At 44.5% G+C, this 27,852-nt stretch overlaps 1 protein-coding gene and 1 long non-coding RNA gene across 3 annotated transcripts in view; one reads left to right on the top strand and one right to left on the bottom strand.

Moving 5' to 3' along the window:
• The window catches only part of LOC123393388, a 34,188-nt gene extending 16,943 nt beyond the window's left edge, over positions 1-17,245 (bottom strand). The window contains exons 1-3 of one of the 2 annotated variants that reach the window (XR_006608158.1): positions 17,106-17,245; positions 15,731-15,973; positions 10,524-10,575 (exon numbers count right to left, since the gene is read on the bottom strand). This is a non-coding gene — a long non-coding RNA (uncharacterized LOC123393388). Of the gene's footprint in view, positions 1-8,769; positions 10,576-15,730; positions 15,974-17,105 lie in introns of those variants that run through there. The other variant, XR_006608157.1, reaches the window with a different exon arrangement.
• A 116-nt stretch (positions 17,246-17,361) lies between these two features.
• SOD1 (superoxide dismutase 1) lies at positions 17,362-26,005 on the top strand. Its single transcript, XM_013058840.2, has 5 exons — positions 17,362-17,543; positions 21,661-21,754; positions 23,717-23,786; positions 24,593-24,710; positions 25,801-26,005. The coding sequence occupies exons 1-5, from the start codon at positions 17,472-17,474 to the stop codon at positions 25,906-25,908; spliced, it is 462 nt and encodes a 153-aa protein (XP_012914294.1). The 5' UTR covers positions 17,362-17,471; the 3' UTR covers positions 25,909-26,005.
• Positions 26,006-27,852: the final 1,847 nt, after the last annotated feature.

Below are 27,852 nucleotides of genomic sequence, written 5' to 3'. Positions count from 1 at the left end.
AAAGGATAAGGTAAGTCCAAACCATTAGTACCTGTGAACATGACCTTTTTGGAAACAGGGTCTTCACAGATGTAGTTAGTAATGATGGTAACATACTGGATTACAGTGGGCCCTAAATCCAAGGACTGGTGTCCTTATAAGAAGAGAGGACACACAGACATACACACAGGGAAGAAAGCCATGTGACCACACAGGCAGAGATTGGAGTGAAGTAGCCATGAAATGGAAGAGGCAAGGAAGTGTTCTCCCTTAGAACTTTTGGAGGAATCACAACTCAGCTGACACCTTGATTTTAGACCTCTGTCCTCCAAAACTATAGGAGAATAAACTTCTGTTATTTTGACCCACCAGTTTGTGGTGATTTGTTATGGTAGATGTAGGAAATTGATACAAAAGGGATCAAGTCAATAAACGATGGTATACACACATGACTCAGGAAGGGAGCGAGACCCTGAAGCTAGTCCTTATTATGTTCTGGTTTTTGAACTACATGAATATAGTTCCCTTTAAAAAATAAAATAAGAAGTGCCTGGGTGGCTCAGTCATTAGGCATCTGTCTTCGCCTCAGGTCACGATCCCAGGGTTCCGGGATCAGGTTCCTTGCTCCACAAGAAGCCTGCTTTTCCCTCTCCCACTCCCCCAGCTTGTGTTCCCTCTCTTGCTGAGTCTCCCTCTGTCAAACAAATAAACAATGTCTTTAAAAAAAATAAAATATTATGGGGCGCCTGGGTGGCTCAGTGGGTTGAGATTCCCCGCCTTTGGCCCGGGTCATGATCTCAGGGTCCTGGGATCAAGCCCTGTGTTGGACTCTCTGCTCCGCACGGGGAGCCTGCTTCCCCCTCTATCTCTGCTTGCCTGTCTGCCTATTTGTGATCTCTCTTTTTCTGTGTCAAATAAATAAATAAAATCTTAAAAAAAAATTAAATAAAAGTCAGACAATAAAAATGGTTCTATTTCTTTATAACCTAGTTATTTGAGCTTTATTTATTGTACTTTATATTTTTTTTTTAAAGATTTTATTTATTTATTTGACAGAGAGAAATGTACTTTATATTTTAAAAAGCTTTATTTGAGAGAGAGAGAGAAGAGAGTGTGTGTATGCGTGTGTGTGCAAGAGCAAGGCGAGGGGCAGAGGGAGAGGGAGAGGGAGAGAGAATCCCAAGCAGACTCCCTGCTGAATGTGGAACCCGGTGTAGGGCTCGAACTTACAGCCCTGAGCTATGACCTGAGCTGAAATCAAGAGTCAGACACTTAACTAAGCTACTCAGAAACCCCAGCTTATTTTTTTTGCCCTTTAAAGCCAAAGTAACAGTGGACATTTATACTGATTCTTTTTTATAAAATTTTGAGCTAGAAAGAGCTAAGAGATTGCCCAGTGTAGTAGGCAGAATAATGGTTCCCAAAGATGTCCACATATTAATCCCTAGAACCTATGAATATATTAGGTTACGTGTCAAAGGGGAATTTAGGCTGCTTATCAGCTGACCCTAAAACAAAAAAGATGACTCTGGATGAGGCAGATCACTATAATCTTGAAAGTAGGCCCAATGCCATCCCTTTAAAAATCAGAGAGGGGGCGCCTGGGTGGCTCAGTGGGTTGGGCCGCTGCCTTTGGCTCGGGTCGTGATCTCAGGGTCCTGGGATCGAGTCTCGCGTTGGGCTCTCTGCTCGGCGGGGGGCCTGCTTCCCTTCCTCTCTCTCTGCCTACTTGTGATCTCTCTCTGTCAAATAAATAAATAAAATCCTTAAAAAAAAAATCAGAGAGGGAGGCAGGAAAGTCAGTGTCAGAGTGACACGATGTGACAAAGATTCAATTGGCCATTGCTGCCTTTGGCTTTGAACATAGAGGAAGTGGCCAGGAGCCAAGGAAGGCAGGCAGCCTCTAGATACTGGAAAAAGCAAGGAAATGGATTCAGTCTAAGTGACTCAAAAAAGAACATGGATCTGCTGACAGATCCATGATTTTAGCCCAGTGGTATCCCCATCAGATTTCTGACCTCCAGAAATATAAGAAAGGAAAGGTGTGTTGTTTTAAACCAGTAAGTCTGTGGTAATTTGTGACAGCAGCCTTAGGAAGCAGACATCTTGTTAACTCCTCCTTTTCCAGAGGAAGAAACTGAGATCCAGGAACACCAAAGAGAAGAATCAACACTCAACCCCAGATCTCCTGGGTAACGGTGTTTTCACTATAAAATGTGTTACACAGGGCACCTGGGTGGCTCAGTAGGTTAAAGCCTCTGCCTTCAGCTTGGATTGTGATCCCGGGGTCCTGGGATCAAGCCCCACCTAGGGCTCTCTGCTTGGCGGGGAGCCTGCTTCCCTTCCTCTCTCTCTGCCTGCCTCTGCCTACCTGTGATCTCTGTCTGTCAAATAAATAAATAAAATCTAAAGAAAAAATGTGTTACACAAATAATAAATAAGAAGATAAACATACTTTCAAGTCAAACATGTTTTGTTACAATTGATTTCACTGAAACATTTAAAATATGAATTGTTCTTTGGAAAATTCAGCCTTTTAGCATTTCTGGAATACTTCTCATCTTTTTTTTTTAATTTTTTAAAAAAGATTTTATTTTTAAAATTTATTTTATAAGTAAGTAAATAAAATTTTATAATAAATATTTTATTTATTTTTATTTTTTAATAAGGATATTCCATACTCACTCTCAATTTATAAGACCAATTTATAAGACTCAATTTATAAGACCAAGGATATTCCATACTCACTCTCAATTTATAAGACCAATTTATTAAGAACCATTTTTTTCACTCAGTTAATCTGGTTTGACTTATTATCTTCCTTGGTAAAACTGGACTAGTTTTTCACTTCAAGCCGATTCAGGGTTTTCAGTCCCGTGCACATGAAGCGCTCCGCAAGAGGAAAAACCGATCGTGCCACTACGTGTACAGTTAATGCATGTGCAACAGGTTGCTATAAATTTAAATCCCTGTTCACTGTCAAGAGTAATAAAAAGATTGCTTCTAGAATTAATGTGGTTCTGAGCCCTGTTCTCTAAGGCACCGAAAGGTTAACAGAAAGCACATGTTGTAAGAAAACTGTGAAAAAGGAGTCCAGAGCAAGTGGCATATGAAGGAAGATTACTGCTATTTTGGGAAGGGGGGGCACCTGGCTGGCTCAGTCAATGGAGCGTGCAACTCTTGATCTCAGGGTTGTGGGTTCAAACCCTACACTGTGTAGAGATTAATTAAAAATAAAATCTTAAAAAAAAAAAAGATTACTGTTAGGGTGCCTGGGTGGCTCAGTGGGTTAAAGCCTCTGCTTTCAGCTCAGGTCTTGATCCCGGGGTCCTGGGATCGAGCTCCGCATCGGGTTCTCCGCTCAGTGGGGAGCCTGCTTCCCCGTCTCTTCCTCTGCCTGCCTCTCTGCCTACTTGTGATCTCTGTCAAATAAATAAATAAAATCTTTAAAAAAAATATCTATTATTTTTGGACAGTTTGGTAAAACCAAACATATCCTACAGACCTTAGGTACTCAGTGTGTGTTATGTTTGAATCAAGACTCATGGGAATCTTACTGAGTTACTTTAATCATGGTTAACATGCAAAATTAGAGCAATCAAGCAAGGACAATGATAAGATGTTATTTTAGACTTTAAAACAAATTCCCTGGTATTGTTGAAGGGTGCTGGCCTAGAATTTAGAAAGTCTGGGTTTTACCCTTTCAAGGCTATGACCACCTCCTTGAGTTTTTTTTTTTTTTTTAAAGATTTTATTTATTTATTTTTAACAGACAGAGATCACAAGTAGGCAGAGAAGCAGGCAGAGAGAGAGGGAGGAAGCAGGCTTCCCGTTGAGCAGAGAGCCCGATGCGGGGCTCGATCCCAGGACCCTGGGATCATGACCTGAGCCAAAGGCAGAGGCTTAACCCACTGAGCCACCCAGGCACCCCACCTCCTTGAGTCTTAATCCCCAATTTATAAAATGGGAATTATGATATCATCCTGGCCTTCTAACAGGTGCTTGTGAGTACAGCATGGGATAAGGAGCATGAGAGCAATTTGGACTCTTCTCTGGATGCCAAGGAAAAGCCCGGTGCAGGAGGGGCAAGCTAGGAGTAGACGCCCATCCCATAAGGGCCACTGGTGCAAATGCCCTCACATGTGGAAATCCTGCCCTCACTGGCAAAAAAAAAGTACAGATCTATGACCAAACAAGCAGTTTCTTGTGAAAGTTCCTGAGCAAGTCAGGTCCTTGCACTGGAAATCCTCCTGCTGCTGCACTGGACTGACTTTGCCGGTAATTACCTGGACCTCCTACTTTACTGCCTGGCTATGGTTTCCTCCTTCGGATGACCTTCCCCTCATATGTTGTGTTAGGATGCTTTAATGGGTGAGCAAAACTCATCTAGAAATGGCTTAACTGATGAAGAAGAGGTATATTGAAGAAGAGTTCTGGAGATGGGTGGTTCCAGCTAGTTAATCAACGGGCTAGAAGATGCCATCTTTCAGCCTGGCCCCCCTCAGCTTGTTTTAATCAGTTTAGCTCAGGTCACATTTGCAAGACAGTTGTCGTAGGACATCCAGAAGAAGCTGACCAATTCTTCATTTTGCAGATCTTTTTTATAGAAAGGGAACATTTCCCAGAAGCCTCCACATGCATGCTCCTCGGGTCTCACTGGTCTCAGGCTTACCCCTAAACTCATCACTGACCTACAGAATGGGGTGACCCTGGCTGGTTTAGACAATCAAGATTTCCTATTTCCTCCAGTCACAGGGGAGGACAGACTCTGAAACAAAATCTGGGTGGTTGGGCTGGTGATCAACAGTGCCTGACGGAACTGGAAAATAATTTTTTTTTCCAGGGGGGTCAGGAGGGGGAGAGGGAGAGAGATTCAGGGCTTGATCTCATGACCTTGACATGATGACCTCAAGAATAGGACGCTTAACCGACTGAGCCACCCAGGCAGCCCTGGAAAATAATCTTTAAGGTTCAGTTCGACTCTGTGTCTATGGTAATTGTGCAGACGTTGAAAAGGAAGGTCCACTATCACCTTCCTTTCCTTAGATAACTAACGGACACCATGAACTTAACTATATCCGAGATGAAACCACTGCCATTTTCTTTCAGATCTGCTCCACTTGCAGCCTTTGCAACCACCTTAATTAATAACAACCTCATGCATTGGGCCAAAGCTCTGAAATCATGCCGGACCTCTTTCCTCATGTACCCAACATCCTAACCATCAGCAAATCTTACTGATGTTGCCTTCAAAATATATCTAACTTGGGGCCCAGGAAACAGGGATATGGGGGGAAGGCTTGCATAAAACCCAGCTACGCTCCAGCATCAGACTAAGGAGCATGTGGAGGCAGCATCCTTGGCGTGCAACTGGGTGTCCTCACGACGGGTAGTAGCGGAGATGAAACTTCTCCAGGTGGCTCTGCGGACGGTGGATGGGGATAAGGAGCCAGAGCATGTGAAAACTGCAGCTGATACTCTGATTTTGTGGACACACGTGAGCTGATGCTCTGGATATGCCCAGAAATAACTAAGGACACCTGGGGATGAGGCGAAAGGCTGATAACCAATGGAGCTGGTAGGGACTTGTGCCAGGAGGAAAATGCAAACTGTCTTTATTTATAGTGGCTGCAGGCTATTCAGGCTCTTCAGGACTACAGGTGGATAACTACAAGTATGTATGATGCAGATGGTGTTGTGAAAACATGAAACTACTGTGTTTTTGTTTCTCTCTGAAATCACATTTCCCAGTAGCCTCCCACCTGCAAGTTTGAGTCATGGGCCTTTTTGTCCCAGAAAAGGAGAGGCTGTTGAGCCCCAGAACGAGGAATTAATTGCTTTAAAAAAAGCTGATTTTCCTGAGGCTGTAGCATGAGGCAACCAGCCATCCTGGTTTGTCTAGCACAGTCCCATCTATGCTTGTGGTCTTAGCATTATTATTATTATTTATTTATTTGACAGACAGAGATTACAAGTAGGCAGAAAGGCAGGCAGAGAAAGAGGAGGAAGCAGGTTCCCTGCCAAGCAGAGAGCTGGATGCCAGGCTCGATCCCAGGACCCCAGGATCATGACCTGAGCCGAAGGCAGAGGCTTTAACCCACTGAGTCACCCAGGTGCACCAGGTCTTAGCATTATTTTAAGTTATCAACTGATTTCCCCACCAAAGGTGCCTCAGTTTGGACAGTAAGCTATAGAAGATAATAGTTTGAAAACCTTTTCTTGAGAGAAAAGGATTTTCTAAGTTCGTTAGCATCCATTAACAAATCAAAAGTCAACCCTTATAAAAAGATGATAGAATTTTACTATAAATCAGGGGTAACAAGAAACCAGCATAGAAGGTAGAAATCAGTGGTTCTTTTTTTTTTTTTAAAGATTTATTTATTTATTTAATTAGACAGAGATCACAAGTAGGCAGAGAGGCAGGCAGAGAGAGAGAGAGGAGGAAGCAGACTCCCTGCTGAGCAGAGAGTCTGATGCGGGGCTCCATCCCAAGACCCTGAGATCATGACCTGAGCCAAAGGCAGAGGCTTAACCCACTGAGCCACCCAGGCGCCCGAGATCTTAAAGTGTGAATAGCAGATCAGTAGCAGCAGTTATCTACTGGGAACTTGCTAGAAATGCACATTCTTGGGCCCCATCTCGGACCTGCTGAATCAGAAACTCTGGAGGGAGGGGGCTGAGTCATCTGTGCTTTAACTCTCCAGGGGGTTCTGATTCAGAGAAAGTCTGAGATCCTCTGAGACAGAGCAAGTGGAACACTTTTTCTTCAATATTGTGGGGAGAGGGAAAAGGAGAGCTGGAGAGGAAGCAAGCCACATGGATGAGCCACATGGGTCCTTTCTTTCTCTTTCCCTGGGAGGTTTTTTTTTTTTTTTTTTTTTTAAGATTTTATTTATTTGAGGGACAGAATGAGTGAGAGCGAGCAGAGGAGCAAGAGGGAGAGGGAAATGGAGAAGCAGACTCCCCTCTGAGCAGAGAGCCCGATGCGGGACTCGATCCTAGGACCCTGGGATCATGACCTGAGGCGATGGCAGACACTTAACCAACTAAGCCACCCAGGTGTCCCTTCCTGTGAGTTCTGAGGTAGAAACATCTAGATAAAAATAGAAGATCTTAAAAAAAAAAAGAAGATCTTGAGAACTTTAAGAGTGTTCATGGTATGCATATAAGAGTGGAAGAAGATCAAAAGTCTGGGATAGGGCCTGTGGGGAGACATTTCAATATGGTGCCAGGCCAGCACATCTGGGTGTGAAGGGAGAAGTCAGGAGAGGGAAGTCTGAAGAGCTTCACATTGACTATGCCTAGCCATCTACAGCATCCAGAAGATTCTGTGGGCCCAGTGTTAGATTACAAAAAGACCAGGTCAACTGGTAGACCAGCAGAAGATTGAGAACAGTGCAAGAAGTGGGCACTTGGAGACAAGGTAAATGGTCTGAACCACAGTTGACAGTGGTGGGACCAGCCATATCTGGTCATCACCAGTCCAGAACCAGACTGGACCAGGTGCTCTGCAGCAGAAACTTATAAGGACCTTGGTGACATCACATGAGTAAGAGGAGCTCTCCTCCAGTGCTGCCAGTGAGATGCCCTGGGTCCATCCTGGAGTGCAATCACGGGAATGGGAGGAAATGTTGCATCTACCAGTGACATAGGAAACCGTCCACAGTCAAAGGAAGACGGTGTGGAGCACTGTGGTGTTTGGGATAATTACAACCTCCTCTGGAGAGTAACTAGCATTTTTGAGAAAATGACAGAGCAATTTTCTCATAGACTCTGATGAGATTAAGAGCCTCTGTAGACAGTTAGATTTACCTATGCTATCTTGTTATGAATCACCCGAACAGCTAACCATCAGGCTGGCACCGAATAGACAATCATTCACCTGACAGGCCTTTTTGAACCTGAGGCTAACAATATTATTTAGACACATTTACTTCTTTTTTTTTTTCTTTAAAGATTTATTTATTAGACACAGAGAGATCACAAGTAGGCAGAGAGGCAGGCAGAGGGAGAGGAGGAAGCAGGCTCCATACCGAGCAGAAAGCCCAATGTGGGACTCGATCCAAGGACCCTGAGATCATGACCTGAGCCGAACGCAGAGGCTTAACCCACTGAGCCACCCAGGCGCCCTAGACACCTTTACTTCTATCAAAAGTTCCTACCAGGGGTGCCTGCCTGGGTGGCTCAGTGGATTAAAGCCTCTGCCTTTAACTCAGGTCATGATCCCAGGGTCCTGGGATCAAGCCTATGTTGGGCTCTTTGATCAGCGGGGAGTCTGCTCCCCTGCCCACTCCCACCTGGTCTGCCTCTCTGCCTACTTGTGATCTCTGTCAAATAAATACATTCTTTAAAAAAAAAAAAAGTTCCTACCAAAAAGAAATCTCTTAACTGGCTTTATTCTAGGTCTTGTTCCCCTGCAGCACTTTTTTTTTTTTTTTAAATAGTCTCCATGCCCACTGTGGGTCTTGAACTCACAATCCTGAGAGCAAGTCAGAGTCTACTGACTGAGCCAGCCAGGTGCCCAACTCTGCAGCAATTTTATGTTATGTTATTTTATTTTTTTTAAAAAGATTTTATTAATTATTTCGACAGACAAAGATCAGAAGCAGGCAGAGAGGCAGGCAGAGAGAGGGAGGAAGCAGGCTCCCCACTGAGCAGAGAGCCTGACTCGCGGGGCTTGATCCCAGGACCCTGAGATCATGACCCGAGCCTAAGGCGGAGGCTTAACCCACTGAGCCACCCAGGTGCCCCTCTGCAGAAATTTTAAATAACATTTTGTGTGTCCTCATAATGAGTTTATGAGAAAGCTGTTCTAGTATCTAAAAGACTCTGAGTTAATCTAAAGCAGTGGTTTTCAGAGTGTGGTCTTTGGGCCAGCAGCATTACCTGGGCCCTCACTAAGACGTCAATTCTCCAGCTTCACCCAGGTCTAATGAGTCAGAAATACAAGGGGACAAAGCTGACTTCTGGCTATGGTCAAGTGGAAAGGCGAGCAAATCCTCTCCCCAGAATGCAACTATCATATAAAGCTAGACAAAATTGATAAGAATGACAATTTCAGTGTTCTGGGAACCAACCAAAGGCATAGGACAATTTGAGAAGCATTTATGCTTCAAAACTGCTGAACTGTAAGAATAGTAGAGGTCTGAGGCATCCTGGCCTAGCACTGCTTCCTTCCCCTCCAGCCCAGTGGGTGGTAGAGGTTCTCCCAGGGAAGGACACGTCGTGAGGGCTGGTAGCTATGCCACTGTGGCTGAGGGGGGCTCGCAGGATTTGCCGTAGTGGGTGACGCCCATGGCCAGTGGCACTGTCAGTGGAAGTCATGAAAGCCTTGCCTTTCAGAAAATGCTATAGGAAATCCTTCAGACTGAAAGGAAGTGACACCAGCTGACAACTGGATGCGCAGGGGAGAATGAAAAGCACTGGAAATGGTAAATACGTAGGTTAATATAGAAGACTCTATAAATATATTTGCTTCATTTCTCCTTTTAATTTCTTTACAAGACATAAGATTGTGTCCAACAATACTCATAACACTGTATTGTTGGGTTTACAGCACATATAAATGTAATAACAATAATAATACAAAGGAGAGGGGAGAAAATTGAGCTATACTGCAGTAAAGTTTCTATATTTTACCAGAATTAAATTAGTATTAGTCTCAACTAGATTTTGCTGAGTTAAGATGCTGAAATCTAGGGAGGAACCATTAAGAAAATACATTTTAACACAGTAAGAAAAGTTAACAGGAGAATTTAGATGATATACCCAAAAGTACTTATTTAACACAAAAGAAAGCAATGAATGAGATACAGAGAAACAAAGATGAGAAGAGACAAACAGCAAAATGGAAAATGTAAATCCAAACATATTATGAATTACAGTAAATGTGAATGGCCTAAACATCCCAAATGAAGAGTGGAGAGATTCGGATTGGATACAAAAAGCAAGGTCCAAACATATGTGGTACGCAAGAGACACACTTAGATTCAGAGACAGAACGAGGCTGAAAGTAGAAAGATGAAAAAAGATACACTGTGAAAAAAGCAACCATAAGAAAGTTGCGTGGCCCATGTGGATATTAGCTAAAATAGATGTAAAGACAAGAAATATTACTAGAAACAAAAACAGATGTTTCCTAGTGATAAAAGAGTCCATAGATCAGGAATCTACAAAACCCCATTTGCAAATAAGGTCACATGGGGTTATCTTCAAGTTATGAATTGTGGAGGGGGCACAATTCAAACCACAACAAATCGAAATGTCCAGCAACTTGAGGGGAAAAACAAGTTGTGGTATATCCATATAATAAATTACCACTTAGACATAAAAAGGAATGATCTACTGCTACATGCTACAACACAGATTAAGCTCTAAAAAATACGAAATCAAAGAAGCCAGATGCAAACACTACATATTGTATGGTTCCATTTATAAGAAACACAAAGAAAAGGCAAATTCATAGAGAAAAAGGCAGATCAGTGGTTGCCAAGGGCTTGGGATGGGAGAAGGGATTAAGCAAAAACCAGCAGGAGGAAACTTACTGGGCTAATGGAAATGTTCTAAAACTGCATTTTGGTAATGATGGCCAGCCACCTAAATTTACAAAAAAAAAAAAAAAAAATCACTTAAGTGTACACTTACAATAGATGAGTTTTTAAAATAGTATATAAATTATATATTAATAAAAAAATTTCCTTTTTTAACAGTTTCTGAGGGTAGGGACCAGCCATCTGGGTTTTAATAAGCATTCCCCCTAATTCTTATACTAAGTGTGCAAATCACTGGTCTCAAGGACTATTTAAAACCAAATGAACTTGACATAACATCACTGGCACATCCAAGTCATACCTGATTCTTACCCACCCAAAGTAGTAGAGGATCATGAAGATAGTGACATCCCCTAGAGGGCATAAATAACTACATTAGCTTTACCTGAATAGCATGTGCATTAAATTTGAGACAGAGGCCAGACTTAGATGTGACCCTGAGATTCAGACCCACAGCCAAGTGGACAATTCCACCTTGGCAATTCTAACTCCCTCAGGTACTCCAGATGCACCCTTTCCTGAATGAGGATCTTTATCCCTCTACTTGCTTTTCTTGGTAAATGGCATCACCATCAACCCCGGTGGCCCAAGCCTGAAAAAAGGGAACTACATTTGCCTTCCCCCACCCTCACTTTAGATAGTCACTGAGGCTTGCATTGCATTTCAATTATCTTTTTTCCAGTAATGGCCGTAGGCCAGGACCTTATCGTGGCTCCCAAATGGGGACTCGCTGCCTTCAGTCTCACCCCACCTCCTGTCAGTCCACACACTCAGATATCCCAGGGATCATTTTTTTAAAAAAAGATTTTATATATTTATTTATTTTAAAGAGAGAGAAAGAGGCGTGCTAACGGGTGGGGGTGGGTGAGTTACGGAGCAGAGGGAGAGAAATAAGCAGACTCTGTGGAACATGGAGCCCCACACAGGGCTAGATCCCACAACCCTGGGATCACGACCTGAGCTGAAATCAAGAGTCCAACACTCAAATGACTGAGCCAGCCAGGCTCCCCAAAACACTGTTAGATTCTTATGTCTTACAGCAACATGATACGCATTTATAGTTCATGTATACATACAATTTGAAGATTTGAATGTAATTGGGCCCAAGCCCAGTGTTTTGTTTTGTTTTCTTTTTTTTTTATGATTTTATTTATTTATTTGACAGACAGAGATCACAAGTAGGCAGCGGAGGGGGTGGAGAAGCAGGCTGCGTGCTGAGCAGAAAACCCGATGAGGGGGCCCAATCCCGGGACCCCGAGATCATGACCCCAGCCGAAGGCAGTGGCTTAACCCACTGAGCCACCCAGGCACCCAGTAAGCCCGTGTTTTCAAAAAAGCTCACAGGTAGTTCTAATGTGCAGCCCAGGTACCTCTGATTTATAGCTGAGGTCTAGAGGAGGATATTCCAGGAAGACACAGTGGGCCAGATGGAGCCAGAGCCCAGGCTAGAACTGCTAAAAATATAACCTATGACAGAGGTTCTGACAAGATTATTAAATATATAGTTAACTTGCAATTACAGTTTGCAAACTTCTAATCACAGACTGTTCACTCCTGCTTACTAACAATTTACATTAATTTTTACCCTTTTCACTTTCCAACTTTTAAGAATGCCTCAGATACTTCATGGTTCTGTGATATAATCTTCCTACAGGGTTTACTGGTAATAGGTGTCAGTTTTGGGGATCTACTGACATCGGGGTTTTAGTATAGGCCGGCAGAACTAGCTAACGCCACTTCTGTTTCTCCTTGGCTTCCTAGTTGTTAGTGCATTTGTTTCTTAGCATTAAAAAAACCCCTCTTTGTACTTTCCTTCTCTTGGATTTTCCCTAGCTCTAGCATTTTCCTATAGTTCACATAAAAATATGCCTTTTTGAGGCTGCCTAGGTGGATCAGTGGGCCGAGCGTCCAACTCTTGATTTCTGCTCAGGTCATGATCTCAGGATCCTGAGATGGAGCCCCACGTTGGCTCTGGGCTCAATGGGGTGTCTGCTTCAGATGCTCTCTGCCCCTCTCCCTCTGCCCCTCCCTCCAATTCTCTCTCTAAAACAAATATATAAATCTTTTTTAAAAATATGTCTTCCATAAGCAAGGGCCGTGGTAATAATCCCTTTGTGGCATGTGATGTAAAGGAGATTAACAGAAAACTATGTATTTACTGAGAGTGATGAAGGTATAAAGAGGAAATTGCCTTGAGTCACAGAAATAAGAATGATTTAGGGAAAAAAAAAGATGAGATAAATGAGAAAAAGTGGAGAAAATGAACCCTGGGCAAAGAGGAGGAGGAAGGGGAAAAGAAAAGAAATGCAAGACTGAACTTCTGGTCTACCTCCTCACTCACACCCTAACTGCAGAAGTCCCCAAACGTTGACTTTCATTCTCAGGAATGCCGGAAACACAGGCCGTAAGCTGCTCAGTCATCCACACAGGCTGCCTGATATCTGAGACATCTATCCCTCCCCATCATTCCCTATAAAATCAAAGCCTCTCTGGATTACCTGGACCCCATTCTGACTGTCAGATTCTGACCACATTCTGGGGCTCAAGACAACCCAGGCTACTTTCGGATTTTTTCGAATTCTTGGGGATAATGACTCAATAGCATTGGCCTGGTACGACAGTGACTTTTCAAAATCACCTGAGTACCCTGGTCACACCGCAGTTTGAAACACATGAACTCTGGAGGATGAAATTTTGGGGCAGAAACACTCCAAAGCTACCATGGAATCTCAAGGTTAAAATGAATAGGCCTGCCTTAATATTTACCGGACTGGGGCAAGAGCACAAATGGAGGCCCTCACACCATACACTAGATATTTAAATAATATAAACCAAGTTAACAGCCAGATAAAAATATATCCTATCTTCTGTTTTAACAAATATATCTTAATAAAGACCTGCAAGGCAGGTTCAAATATGGCAATCTTGGGCTTCTTTGAGTTCTAGGTAGGAACTTGGTAATAGGAGAAGAGTAGTTCCCTGTCCCTGGTCTTTCCTTTTTTCCCCACTGCAGGTTCCCTGTTGCACCGAGGGGTCAAACTTAGATGTATACCCACGGTGGTACCATCTTTAGCCTGTCTAGGTCCTGGAAATAGGCTGAGGATGCTAAGAAATCGCAAAGTCTTAAGTCTTCAATGAGTGTTCTAGAACAGTAGTTTCAACTGGGGGCAATTTTGCCCCTCAGGGAACATTTGGCAATTTCTGGAGACCTGTCACGGCTTGAGGAGATGGGTGTTAAGAGCCTCTAGTCGGGGGGCGCCTGGGTGGCTCAGTGGGTTAAGCCGCTGCCTTCGGCTTGGGTCATGGTCTCAGGGTCCTGGGATCAAGTCCCGCATCAGGCTCTCTGCTCAGCGGGGAGCCTGCTTCCCTCTCTCTCTCTGCCTGCCTCTCTGTCTACTTGTGATCTCTCTCTGTCAAATAAATAAATAAAATCTTAAAAAAAAAAAAAAAGAGCCTCTAGTGAGTAGAGGTCAGGGATGTGTAGACATCCTACAAGGAAGGCACAGGTCAGCCACCACAGTAGTTAACTGACCCAAAATGTTACAGTGCCACGACTGAGATGTCCTGCTGTAGGTGGACACAAATACTGTTCAAGATCCCAAGATACCTTGGAGATACTGTGGGTTCGGCTCCAGACCACTGCAATAAAGTGAATATTGCAATAAAGCAAGCTGGGTGAAATTTTTGGTTTCCCAGTGCATGTAAAAGTTATGTTTACACTACAAAATAGTAAGCGTGCAAGAGCATTCATTATGTCTAGGGGCGGCTGGGTGGCTCAGTGGGTTAAAGTCTCTGCCTTCGGCTCAGGCCCTGATCTCAGGGTCCTAGGATCAAGCCCTGCATCCGGTTCTCTCCTCAGTGGGGAGCCTGCTTCCCCCTCTCTCTCTGCCTGCCTCTCTGCCTACTTGTGATCGCTGTCTGTCAAATAAATAAATAAAATCTTAAAAAAAAAAAAAAAGAGCATTCATTATGTCTCAAACAATGTATATACCTTAACTTAAAATTACCTTATTGCTAAAAAATGCTAACCATCATCTGAACTATCAGCTAGTTCATAATCACAGACCACAGATCATCATAACAAATATAATGGGTAATAAAAAAGTCTGAAATCCTGCAAGAATTACCAAAAACGTGACACAGAGAAATGAAGTGAGCAAAGGCTGCTGGACATACAGTGCCCGTGGGTACCTGGCTGGCTCAGTCAGTGGAGCAGGTAACTCTTGAGCTCAGGGTTATGAGTTAGAGCCTGGCACTGGGTGTAGAGATTACTTAAAAATAAAATCTTTGGGAAAAAAAAGAAAGAAAAGAAAAATGGTGTCCACAGACTTGCCTGATCAGGGTTGCCACAAACCTTTGGTTCATAAAAAAATATGTTTGCAAAGTGCATTAAAGTGAAGCACAAAAAATGAGGTATGCCTGTATTTAAATTCCTTAATCCTGTTCTAGGAGGGGTAAGGTTCTGGGCAGGAACACCCTCTTGGCTCCACAGACTCTCCCCCACAGGAGATCGGGCTTAGGGTAGGACAGAACAGGGCCTTCTAAAGTACAGGGCCCAGGGCCAGGGACTCCCTTGCCCAGGTGGTAGGGGCAGCACTGGCAATGATTTTAGAGTATCTCCAGGGTCCTTGAAACCTGTAGGAGACAAAGCCCTTCCACTGAGCAAAACGGGGCTGTCCCGGCTTCAAGGGAGTATCTCAAAGAGGACCAACTCCCTGACCTAGGGCTGCTCTTTGTATCCAGGGGTTGGTCCCTGGGCTGGTCCGCTGGCAAGTTCATACAATGAACTGAAACCAGACTCTCTCACTTCCTGGAACCCAAAGAAACTTAGACCTTGGGCAAAGGCCCTTTGGCTAGCATTTGCACATTTATGCAACTTAGTAGCATATGCCAATTATCTGGAGAATACTAGTAAGTACAAGCAGGAAAATTACAAATATGTGCACTTTCTAGAGGCTGATGGAAAAATGTGGATTGTGTATCTCTGACGCCTTAGAATCAGAGGACGCCTTAGAATCCGAGGGTCTTAAGAAGTAATTGAGATAAAGTGTAGCCCAGATGAGGCTGAAGCAGCCCCTGTCTTTGTTCCACTCTGGCACTGAATTAGGCCTCGGTATTTTGTCATCCTTACAAGTGAATCCTGCATTAGAGGGAAACAGGGACTGTGGTGCAGAGTTGTCAGGAATTGGGGAGGATCATACCACAAAGCAAACAGCACAGAAATCCCCAGGAGGCAGACGGTTCTTCTCCAGTCTGTCCCTTCTTGGTCCCTGTCCTGGTCTCCCTGTTTCCACTTTTCTTTTCAGGACTCTTTCCCCATCTCTTCTTTGGAGTCAGGTATGTCCAGCTCTTGGCCCCAATTTGCCTGCTTCACTGGGCAAGAGGAACACCTGCGAATCCCAGGTTCTCACAATGAGGTCCTGGACCAGCGGCACCGGTGTCACCTGCGAGTGTTAGAAGAGCAAGTTCTGGGTTCCCATCCCGGACCCACCCAGTCAAACACTGCCACCTGCAATGAAACGCGCGCCCTTTGGGTGAGTCTAACGCCCGCTGCCACGTGAAGGCGAGCTGGGCACTTCCTGCAAACACAGTTCAGCCGCCTTTGCTTGCATTCCCTCAGGCATGCCCTGTGGCGTTGGAAGGCGAAGGCTCTACCCCCTGCCAGGCTCCCCAACCCCCCACGGCTTATCAAACTACTCCCCCAACAAAAGTGCGGGTGTCAGGGGGGAGGGTGGGTGGCATTCCCAAAGCGCTATCGCTGCAAACAAAACGGCCCGTTGTGAAAAAAAATATTCTAAGAGAACTCAGTAAAAGGTGCTGCAGTCTCCTGTACATTTTTCTAGACATTTCTGAGCGCACAGTGCGTAGGTTTATTCTCAAAATGCACACATTTTGGACTGTTGGCTCATTTCATAACACGTTTTTGAAGTATTTCCCTTGGGGCGCCTGGGTGGCTCAGTGGGTTGAGACTGCCTTGGGCTCAGGTCATGATTCCAGGGTCCTGGGATCGAGCCCCCCATCGGGCTCTCTCTGCTCAGCGGGGAGCCTGTTTCCCTTCCTCTCTCTCTGCCTACTTGTGATCTCTGTCAAATAAATACATAAAATCTTAAAAAAAAAAAAAAAGAGAGAGAAATATCTCCGTTGAAGGCTGAGTGAGCCTGCGGGTCTGGAGGAACGACTGGCGCCCCGTCTGCCTCCTCCCTGACCGGCGAGGCAGTAGAGCCGACAGCACACGAGCGAGGTGCGGGAGGCACGGCGCCGGCGCTCCGGTGTTTTCACGGCGGTGGGCCTCGTCCAGCAGGGAAAAGGCGACAAGAACACAGGATTCCGCTCACCAGATTGGTAACGCCGCGCGCCAGGGGCTGAGGAAACTGCAGGGAAGCAAAGGCGGGGCGGGGAGAGGACGCGCCGCTTCCACACCGTCGCCAAGCCCAGAACGCAGGACGACCAACGAAACGCCAAAAAGCGCCGCGCTCGACCGTCCCAGTTCCTGAGGCACAGACGAGACTATGCCCTGACAACCCCTGACGCTTCCACACAAAGTGACGTAGAGTATCAAACGCGTGCCACGTGTACCTCATTTTTCCCCTTTGGCGCACAGAGATCTACGGACTGGGAGAGAAAGGCCGAATTTTTCCACAGTTCCATGTTTCCGGGCGTTGGGAGGCGGCGGCGCGGGACGCAGGGTTCCCCACGCGGCCCCGCGGCCCCGCCCCCGGCCGGTCACTCCTGGCCACTCGCGCGCCGACGCCCCGTGGGGAGCGGTCTGAGCGCGCGGGCGGCGATTGGTTCCGGGCCAGGGTGGGCGGGGCGCGGAGCGCCGGCCTATAAGAGCGCGGCGCGACCACCTCGGTTTGCGTCGGCGTCTCCTGCGGCGTCCTGCGTTGTCCTCGGGGTCCCTGCCGCCCTCGGAGCCCGGACCGGAGCGCTCCCTCGCGAGTCATGGAGATGAAGGCCGTGTGCGTGTTGAAGGGCCAGGGCCCGGTGGAGGGCACCATCCACTTCGTGCAGAAGGCAAGGGCTGGGGCGGAGGCCAGCGGCGAGGCGGTGCCCGCGCACCTGTGCCCCGGAGCGGCGGCCGGCGGGCCCTCGGGCCGCCCTCGTCACGCCCCCGCCGCGCGGGGTTTGCGGGTTCGCGCCGCGGGAGGCCTCTGCCCCGCGGCGGTGTGGCGGCCGAGTGCTGAGTCACCGGGCGGGCCCGGCGGGGGCGGCGGTGCGTGGCGAGGCCTGGGCGGGGGTGCAGGGAAGGAGCCGTGGCTGACCCTAGCGGGGCGGTGGGTGGGGGGGAGCTCAGAGAGCGGGCCCGGAGGGGAGGGCGGAGGCTGGCTGGCCCGCGGGCCTGGGCCGCCGCCCCGGCGTCTGTAGGTCGGGCGGAGGAGGTGCTTGAGGCGGCTGTGGCCCTTCCTTGCGGGGTCGTTTTCTGGGTCCTGAGGCTCCAGGACACGGAGTTGCGCAGTCTCGGGCCTGGCCCGCCCTTGACGTCCGGGGCGGGGGTGGGGAGTGCGGCGGGGCCACCTGGGCTCGGTCGCATCCGTAACCCCACTTCGGGGCTTCCTTTCCGCCCAGGGGTCTGCAGCTTGCAGCCTGCGGGCACAGCCGGTGCCGGTGCCGGGGCGGGTGTTGTGCCGCCCCGGAGCTAAGAGGGTGTCCGGTGCACGGTTCGTTCAGAAGGTCCTGAAAAACAAGAATCATGCGACTGACAAGTCCGAGATGAAACCCTTGAGTCCCTGAGGTAGTAATTAGTAAAAGCTTTATTGTGCACACGCCGGGAGGTAGTCGGGACCCGGGAGCGCTCAGACCAAACCATGGAATGAGGGGGTGTATTGCCGAGAAGCAGCTTACAGAGTGAGAAGGCAGGGACTGGACTATTTTTCACAGTCATGGGTCACCACAGTTTTCTTAAATAAGAATAAGAAATTGGTTAGTGTTTACCAAAGACCGGCCTTGGGATGCAAACAGTTTGACCTTTTGCTTAGGATTTTCAGAGGCATAAATAAGAAATGACCCAGGTCAAGTTAGTCTTACAAAATAAGCCAGTTAAGCTATGCTTGTGTGACTAAATTGGTTTTGTCTGATCAGGGAATTTTCAAGGCTGGTCTCGGTTTGTTTTTAGACTTGAACAGGGCAGAGACCTTGTGTGGCCCCTTACAGAAAAGTTTGCTGACCCTTGCTCTGGGTCATGGTCAGGCTGTAAAGGCAGAGAAAATGGCCTTGGACAAAGCTCCTTTTCCACCTGCAAAGCTCCAGAAGCAAGAGAGCTAATGGACTCCCCTGTTGGTTGTTTTCCAGACCTGTGATTTTTTTTTGTTGTTGTTGTTGTTTGTTTTTTTAAACCCTGGGTGTATAGTAGGCTTGTTTGGGGAGCTTTTTAAAAAGTGTTGATTTCTGGGGCCAACTCCAGATTAGTTTTATCAAAATCTGTTGGGGTGCAGTCTGAGCTTCGCTGTTTTCAAAGTTTCCACAGTAGTACTGATTTGCACCAAGAATTGAGAACTGTTGGTAGAGGGAAGTGGATGGGGTTTTTAGGAGTTGGAAGGCAGGAGATGTGGAGTTCACTTAACTCTGTTGTTGGAGCGTTCATTTAACCAAAATCTCTGTAAAGTGGTTTTTGAAATTGCTCTACCAATAGGCCCATTACTGAAATGGTCAAAGAATAAACTATACAAAAGTGCTCATTAATAATATTGCAAAACACATGTTTTACAAGGAACGTGCTTGTGGTAAGACTTGTTCCCCAAATCTTAGTGAGGTTAGGAACTGATGGAAAATTGTCTGTTGTACTTGGCTTGATAATCATAACAATGCTTAATACATGAATGAGATTTAATATTTCTTTTAAGACTTTTTTGTTTATTTATTTGACAGAGACAGGGAGAGAGGGAGAAGCAGGTTTCCCGCTGAGCTGGGAGCCCTGATGCTGGGCTCGATCCCAGAACTCTGGGATCCTGACGTGAACTGAAGGCAGATGCTTAATGACTGAGCCACCCAGGTGCTGAGATTTAATCTTTAAAGTGGCATGCAAAAATGTGAGAGGACGGGAAAAGTAATCTTTGAAATTTATGCGAGGGAGCTTGATTTTTTCCTTTAAGTGGTTTCCAAATTTTCTGGAAAAAGGCTTTGTCATTGACTAAAATTTTGCTGTTTTCACTTGCCAGACTTTGTTTCACTCTTCTTCTTCGCTTTGTAATTCTGCCAGTACTAAAAAATCTCAGAAGCCTCTGTGGAATACCTTTCCTTTGGCCTTGTAGAAATGGCATGGGTGTTACCTTCAGAAGTCAAGCTGTGAATCCATACATAACCGAGTTTTTTCCATCTTCCCTGAGTCTCTTGTGGGGCTCCCTCTTTTTCTAAGTTCCAAACTTCATTTTGGTGGTGCTGTTTGTACCTAGTGTAGTTAAGCATTACAGCTCTACGGATATGCAGGAATGTTAAATTGAAAATAAACTGTATTTGTTTGGTGTATAGTGTTTAAAATTTTGGATTCATTTCCAATTTCTAAAAATCAGAAGTTTGACCTATAAGACCAAATTACTAGCTTCTCTTGAAAAAGGGAAGCCACACTGAGCCCTTATTAGGTCAGGACAGCACCCTGCAGGATGAGTTTATGCTTTTTGCTTCCCTGACCTGTTTCAGTCAGTTAAGGTAACTGTCTGGCCCTATAGGGTGGCACCCAGGTCGCTGACTGTTGAAACGCTCATGTGTGCTCTGTGTATTACCCATTAATGGCAACTTGGAAGAACCTGCCCTTTTGTCTCTGTGCTGTCGGTAACACAGTGCATTTGAGGGACTAACGTTCACGTTTTAGTTTTTCCAGAGCTACAGCTTAGAAGAATCCTAGTCTGTTCTCAAAGAAAAGCAAAGAAGGGCAGAAGTTGACATACTACTTTCTTGAGCCACGGAGGCTAACACCTCTTATAACTGTTGGCCTTGGCTATTTAAAAAAAAAAAAAAAAGACACCATCATGTGTATAACTGTGTGGTATGGATACTACTTGTGTTTTATTTTTGTTCCTAAGATCTCTTAGCTGCAAAAGGTCTTTATTTCTGTATGCAGCCCTGCAGCACTGTTACCTATCACCATTGCTTTCACGGAGATAGCGGTGTGCTGCTGTAGTTTGGTTTTTTTAATTTTTTTTAAAGATTTTATTTATTTGACAGAGAGATTACAAGTAGGTAGAGAGGCAGGCAGAGAGAGAGGAGGAAGCAGGCTTCCCGCTGAGCAGAGAGCCTGATGTGGGGCTTGATCCCAGGATCCTGGGATCACGCCCTGAGCCAAAGGCAGAGGCTTTAACCCACTGAGCCACCCAGGCGCCCCTGCTGTAGTGTTTTTAACTGCCCTTTCTTTTCGGTCTCAAGTGGGGAGGTGGTTTTCTAGGTTTGAGGGCCTAAAATGACTTTAGGAAACAGTAACTTGGCTTAGACCAGAATCAGTCCCCCGGGAAAGTGGGATAGGATATTTTCTGGCTATTAATAAAAAATAGCTATGCTGGAGACAGGTAAATACCCCTAGTGAGAGAGTGGAGAACCGGGATCCTAGGGTAACCTGTTGGACGTTTCCAGGGTGTCTTTTTCTTTTCTTTTTTTTTGGGTGGCGAATCTGAATGCTTGCTGTATGGAAGAGTGTGTGCATGAAGAAAATGACGTGTTGTCATGTGCTGCCAACATTTGGGTCAACAAGTTTGATACATACTCATATATTCAGCAGGTGCAAATGTATTCAAAAAAGTATTTACAAAAGTCATGAACTTATTCATATAAATAGCTATATTCTGTGTGGATATGGTGTCCGTTGTAAGAGAGTCAAACCCTACAACATCCACAAATCCACCATTTTAGTGCTCACTTGCCATTCAGCTAAGTGCGTTTTCTTGGCTATTAATTGTGATGCTGGCTGTAGGGCTCCTGGGCTGTGAGTGTTAGAACAAGGTCACATCTCCCTTGTGTTGGTCCCCAGCCTTAGAACAGTTAAATAGCTTGCTAGAAATTGGTGGGCCTGGGATTTGGACAGATCTTTTGACTCCCATGTCCGTGTTCCTTCCACTTCCCTGTGATTGGTAAAGATTATTCAACTCTTTTCTTTGTTCAGAAGCACTTGCTCTCTCAAACTTTTTGCACTTTTCTTTGACTAAAGGGAAAGGGGCCCGTTGAGGTGTCAGGAACCATTACAGGATTGACTGAAGGCGAGCATGGATTCCACGTCCATCAGTTTGGAGATAATACACAAGGTGGGTGTTGTTTTGATCTAGTGGCTACTTGTTTCAGCTAGTAAGATAAGTGAGACTGGGTAGAGCTACCCCTAAACATTAAAAACCCTCAACATGCAGAGAAAAAAAGTCAATAGGATTACTATGGTCAGCCTTAGGGAAATGACTCGCAAAACTGATTCTTAAGTGTGGAAAGGAAGGGGAAGAAGTTGATTTTTTTTTTTTTTTTTTAAGATTTTTATTTATTTATTTGACAGAGATCACAAGTAGGCAGAGAGAGAGGAGGAAGCAGGCTCCCTGCTGAGCAGAGAGCCCAATGTGGGACTCGATCCCAGGACCCTGAGATCATCACCTGAGCTGAAGGTAGAGGCTTTAACCCACTGAGCCACCCAGGCACCCCAAGAAGTTGATTTTTTTTTTAAGATTTTATTTATTTATTTGACACAAAGAGATCACAAGTAGGCAGAGAGGGGGAAGCAGGCTTCCTGCTGAGCAGAGAGCCCGACTTGGGGCTTGATCCCAGGACCCCGCATCATGACCTGAGCTGAAGGCTTTAACACACTGAGCCACCCAGGTGCCCCAAGTTGTTGATTTTTTTTTTTTAATCATGATTATACCTTGATTATGAGAGCTTCAAGTATTTTTTTTTTTTTAAGATGTATTTGTTTATTTGACAGAGATCGCAAGTAGGCAGACAGGCAGGCAGAGAGAGAGAGGAGGAAGCAGGCTCCCTGCCAAGCAGAGAGCCCGATGTGGGACTCGATCCCAGGGCCCTGAGATCATGACCTGAGCCACCCAGATGCCCTCAGGTATTTTTTAAGAAAACAAAAAATTAAGCTACTCTTACCTTCCATAGTAATCTCAGGCCTTTGTGAGCTGGGTTGAGGGTGGGTGCTGCCAGCACCGGGTCTGCGTTTATTGGCATTACCTGTAAGAGTAGCTTGTACCTCCAACACAAGAACCTTAGTAGGACAGAAGTAAGATACAGTCTGAACAAATATTGTAAACTGTTGGTGTTTTTGTTTGAGTTTCGTTTTCTCACTTTGGGATTAGAAGCAAGTTAACAAAAGCTTATATGCATTTAGTCATCTTTTACCATATTCGAGTAACGTGAACTCAGTGTTTACTTTTTATGATGAGAACTTGATTTATTCGTCTTGCTGGATTTGTTTTTCTGTTCTGTAATTTGGTTCCTATAAAAATTGTGATTTAATGACCAGCTTTGAGCCAGTTCGACAATTAAAATTCCTCAGGTTGCTTTTTTTTTTAAACCACTTTGTGTTGGGTGGCATTTGCCCTGTGTCTTTGATTTACCGTGCTACTTCCTGTGACCTGTGTGTCTTCTCTCTGGGGATGCTGGGTAGAAGCTGTAAGCCATGGAAACTCCGTCACCTGCCAAGTGAAGAAAGCCTGTCACTAACGAGCCTTCTGCATTGATGATGTCGTCTGTGAGATTGGCTTTCCGTGAGGCACAGGAGCGCCATTTTCACAGACTATTCTGAATGGCACTCTGTGGAGTTCTGTGAGGCAACAGCCTGGGCTCGTAGCTCTAAGGTGCCGTGTCCAGTCTGCTTGCCCCAAGTAAAGGGCACTGACACAGTGGTTGCTGGTTGTATGTTGCTGGGGTGGTCAGCTTCTTGTAGGTACGGTATGCCACCTCACAGGATCCTAATCATGGGATTTTAATAATAGAAGAACCATGATGATCACGTCCTGCCCTGTTGTTTTACAGGGCAGTGAGGAGATCAAAGCCCAGAGAAGGATATTACCTTTAATGGTGTTACAGAGTAGTTAGAACTTGTTTCTACTGCTCACCTATTTTGTTTATACTGAGGTGTTGCTTTCTCTCTTTATGAACCTAGAAGTCATGATGTAGGTCAGCATTTTCTGTATTTGAGGTTTTAGCAATGACCAGTTTCTTTTTAGAATTTGTTTTGAAATTCTGATTCCTAATTTGGCTACCTTTTTGTTTTTGGTAAATAGGCTGTACCAGCGCAGGTCCTCACTTTAATCCTCTATCCAAAAATCACGGTGGGCCGAAAGACCAAGAGAGGTGAGTGACGAAGTGCTTTAACTCTTAACTAAAATTTTGGCGATGGCTTGTTGGGGTCAGGACGGGTATCTACTTGCAGATTGCATGCTGACATCACTGAGTAGGCCTTCCCACCTCTGCTCTTGAATTTGTTGCCCCCACCAAGTAACCCCTTTGCCCCAGGTACTAGAGCAGCTTACTCTCTGGGCTGAGGAATTGACACATGGGGACTTGATTTGGTTTTGTAGCATTTATTGAATATAGAACTGATACAAGTGCCAGAGGGAACTAATACAGGAAATGTCATGAGTAACAGTACGTCAACCACCAGCAACATAAACCATCATTGTGAAACATAGGAAGCCTTGTAGGTAAAAATTTGATACTGAAAATTCAGTGAGTCCATTTGCATGTGTTTCCTGAGAGCCTTTCAGGAAAATATTAAATTTAAGGACAGGGCTGAATTTATTTTTATAACAGGCCTGAGGCATAGCATTCTTAGCCAGGCCAAGAATTAACAGGTGTAACTCAGTAACTTCAAGTTTCCCCTTCAGTACTTTACCTCTGAAATCAGAGATGTGTCCCCATCCCGCAGTTCTGCCCATAGCATTACCTTGTAGATTGGAAGCTTTGAAGAGCAGCGTGTCTAGAATGTCAGTTGTTTCTAGTTTGTATGTCCCAAAATTCTGTCGATCTGGAAGAGTGGGTCCTGTTTGATACATACCATACCTACCCTTATGTATGACTCAGTCATTAACTTAGTTCACCAACTAGCCTGATGTTAAATGGAAGTCAGCCCCAGTTCCTGATGACTCTTTCCCTGTTAGGCATGTTGGAGACCTGGGCAATGTGACTGCTGGCAAGGATGGCGTGGCCATTGTGTCCATGGAAGATTCTCTGATCTCACTCTCAGGAGACTATTCCATCATTGGCCGCACAATGGTGGTGAGTTTTTGTATGCTAGGATGTGCATACCATTTCTTCTAATACACAGACATGTATCTTTCCATGGATTCATGATTATTATTCCTGGTTTCTAAGGATCCACGCACATTGTACCTTCAGTCCAGATTAAGAAAAGCAATTACTTTGATGATCACAGTGAAGGTGAATTAGGTTGATGTAGGTTGGTTGTGACACTGTTCTGCAGAGATGTGGTAATTAAGTAGGTTTCATTTGGTCGTACTAGATCTGTATCGTGGAGAAACAGTAGTTGTCACCGTCTGGTTTTAAAATGGCCGGATTTTCCTGCCGTGATTGAGTGTCCCCCTTGTAGTTCAACAGAACATTTCGTGACGTCCAAATGAGACAGACCTCAGTATTGGTATTTGTTCATATTTGCAGGTCACCACCATTTGTTAAACTTGTGGGAAGCGATTGCCCTGAGTTACCCACGGGAGCTGCATCTGGTTCTCGTAGTCCCCAAGTGGTGTGGGCTCTGTGTTGCCTGCCCCAGAGGACAGTTAACCTTCTGTAGTCCTTTCCTTCCGGGTGACCCTAGAGTTTTCTTCAGCTATGGTTGTGAAGCAGAAAAATCATTGATCAATGTTTGAGGAGCCAATTTAAAAATACTATTGTTTAAATAGTTGAAGATACTTATTTACAGACTGGTAGTTCATGAGGCACGTTTTTGGGTTTTTTAAAATTCACTTTCCTTTTCCTTTTTTTTTTTTCTTCTAAAGTGTTTATTATGAAAGAAGGTTATTAACTCAGGCTACTAAAATTTCTCGTGGAGGATTCAAACTGGCACATGGCAGCTTGTAACACTTGTCCCGGGTTTTTAGTATTTCATTTAGAGATAGCAACACTTACCTAGTGTTTACAATGAACTTAGTCTCTATCACAAAGAAAAAGCTTTGAATAGTAGTTTCTGTTGTTTACCACTAGATTAAACATTAGTGTATTTCCATGCTAGGATTATTTTAACATGGTCTTTTCTAGTATTAAGTGGTTCTTAAAAATCTTTTGGGTATTGTTGGGAATAGGTGGTAATTACTTGATTGTGCTATGTTAATGTTCTCAAAACTTTTTAAAGGTCCATGAGAAACAAGATGACTTGGGCAGAGGTGGCAATGAAGAGAGTACAAAGACGGGAAACGCCGGGAGTCGTTTGGCTTGTGGTGTCATTGGGATCGCCAAGTAAACATTCCCTAGGATGTGATCTGAGTCCTGGTAGCTCCTCTGTTACCTTGCTAGTTGTAGAAATTTAACTTGATAAACATTAAACACTGTAACCTTAAGAGTGTAATTTGTGTGACTTTTTAATTGCTTTAAAAAGTACCTGTAATGAGAACTGATTTATGATCACTTGGAAGATTTATATAATTTTATAAAACTCCTATTCAGTTAAAATGTCTGTTTCAACAATCTCTGTATTTTGCCAGGCTTAATAATCATATGTGGGTATTAAACTTAAAAATTGTGTGAATTTCTTCAATTCTCATTCAAGCCCGCAATAAATACACCATATGGCACTGCATCTTGAACCTGTTCAAGTATCCAAATTGAAACTCTACTAATAATTAGCTCTTGATACTCCTACAGAGCGCTCGAATGGAACAGTTAGTAATGTGTTGACAGATACGACCTGTTTCATAGAGGTTGCTTTTCAAAGTGTTTAGAATGACGGAAGAGGGTTTAAATTTCTAGCAGCTGGTCATTTTTAGCTAACACCTCAATTTGAATCTTGGTTGGACAGCTATCCTTTGTCAGCTTCAGGGAAATTAAGGTGGTTTCCCTGGTTAGCTACTTAGCATTTTGATTCAAAAAGTATTTTAAGTTTATTTTAAAAAGTAAATGTTATGGTTTGAGAAAGCCCTTTGATAACTTTTAGTGAAACTGTGAATAGTAAGCCTCAGCTAAGAGTAAATTTATCTACCTGCCAAAATGGCACATATTCCACGTTTCATATACCTACAAACATTTATTTAGTTTATAATAAAAGTAGAGGTTGACACAGTCTGCTTTCAAATTAGCCATTTAAAATACCATAGCATTTTAAGATGGGACCAAGGAAATGTTTGAATGTGGGTTATGGGTACTTAAGAATTTACGCATCCAATTAGTAAGTTTAGGTGTAGTTCTCCTGTTGTAAATATTTAACTATGTACCCATGAAAAACTACTTTTAAATGAAATGTTAACCTAATTGAGGTTTTGGACTCTGGATTACAGTTATCAATTGGTAATTGTAGAGTATTTCTGATAGAGAAATCAGAAATAAGGTACAGTTCTGATTGATCATAAATATATGCTATACTTTTACCAAATGTAGGATATTGGTTAGGAGAAGAAAAGCCAATTTGGAAAAGGACAATTTTGTAGTGTTCTCAGTTTTAAAATTGGTGATAAAAAGAACAGAAGTGGTTAAAATCACTGTCAGAATTTAGAAACCGTAACGGATTTCACTAATAGACTGCTTGGTGGTATGTGTGTGGGATAAGACTGAAATATAGGGCCTGGCTTGTGAGCCTCAAGTGTGATCATTACCACGTAGTACTTCAGGGGAGGGGTGTTGTCATGTGGATATAGGATGGTTCCAATACTTAAAATTGGAAATAGGGGTTTTAAGTCCTTGAAATCTGAACACTAAATCAGATGTACTATTTCTTTCCAGAAGCAGTTTCAGTTAGGACTTTTAAACCTCTCAGGTGGGCCAACATCAAACGGAGGACAAGTCTTAAAATTCAGGTGCAGATATCAGCCTGATTTTCTCTCATTTTCTCAAGCCAGGAACACATGAACAGTGTCCTAGATACATTCTCCCTGTCGAAACAGAGATCTTGCTGCAAAGCACTATTTAAAAACCAGAGTAATAAAGCAGCTTTACCTGGGGATGAGGGCAAAGAAAAAGCTACCTGCTCAGCACACTAGAACTAGAACAGTTTAAAAGGTAATTTAAGGGAAAAAAGCCTCAACAAGGCCATAAACACTTGGGATTGTGTAACAACAGGTCTCTTCCTTGGCACTGGGGAAAGCAGTTTTATGGAACCGCTTTTCTGTATTATTTTAGATACAGGTTTGATTTGGCTTTGGACGTCTCCTCGTAATAGTTCTTGGATAAACTACATCTACTTTTCTAGTTATCC

This window comes from Mustela putorius, unplaced genomic scaffold (genome assembly GCF_011764305.1).
Source record: "Mustela putorius furo isolate JIRA1106 unplaced genomic scaffold, ASM1176430v1.1 tig00000832_pilon_pilon_pilon, whole genome shotgun sequence".
In the NCBI taxonomy this organism is placed as follows: Eukaryota; Metazoa; Chordata; class Mammalia; order Carnivora; family Mustelidae; genus Mustela; species Mustela putorius.
The sequence above is the reverse complement of the archived record's forward strand: the minus strand, read 5'-3'. Positions and strand labels throughout refer to the sequence as shown.

What these genes read in the sequence shown, in the direction of transcription:
- SOD1 (XM_013058840.2), top strand. Translation starts at nt 17,472, where the DNA reads ATGGAGATGAAGGCCGTGTGCGTGTTGAAGGGCCAGGGCCCGGTGGAG. An exon ending in GGGCCGAAAGACCAAGAGAG is followed by an intron (nt 23,787 to 24,592) that starts GTGAGTGACGAA and finishes TTTCCCTGTTAG; the next exon opens with GCATGTTGGAGACCTGGGCA. An exon ending in TCATTGGCCGCACAATGGTG is followed by an intron (nt 24,711 to 25,800) that starts GTGAGTTTTTGT and finishes AACTTTTTAAAG; the next exon opens with GTCCATGAGAAACAAGATGA.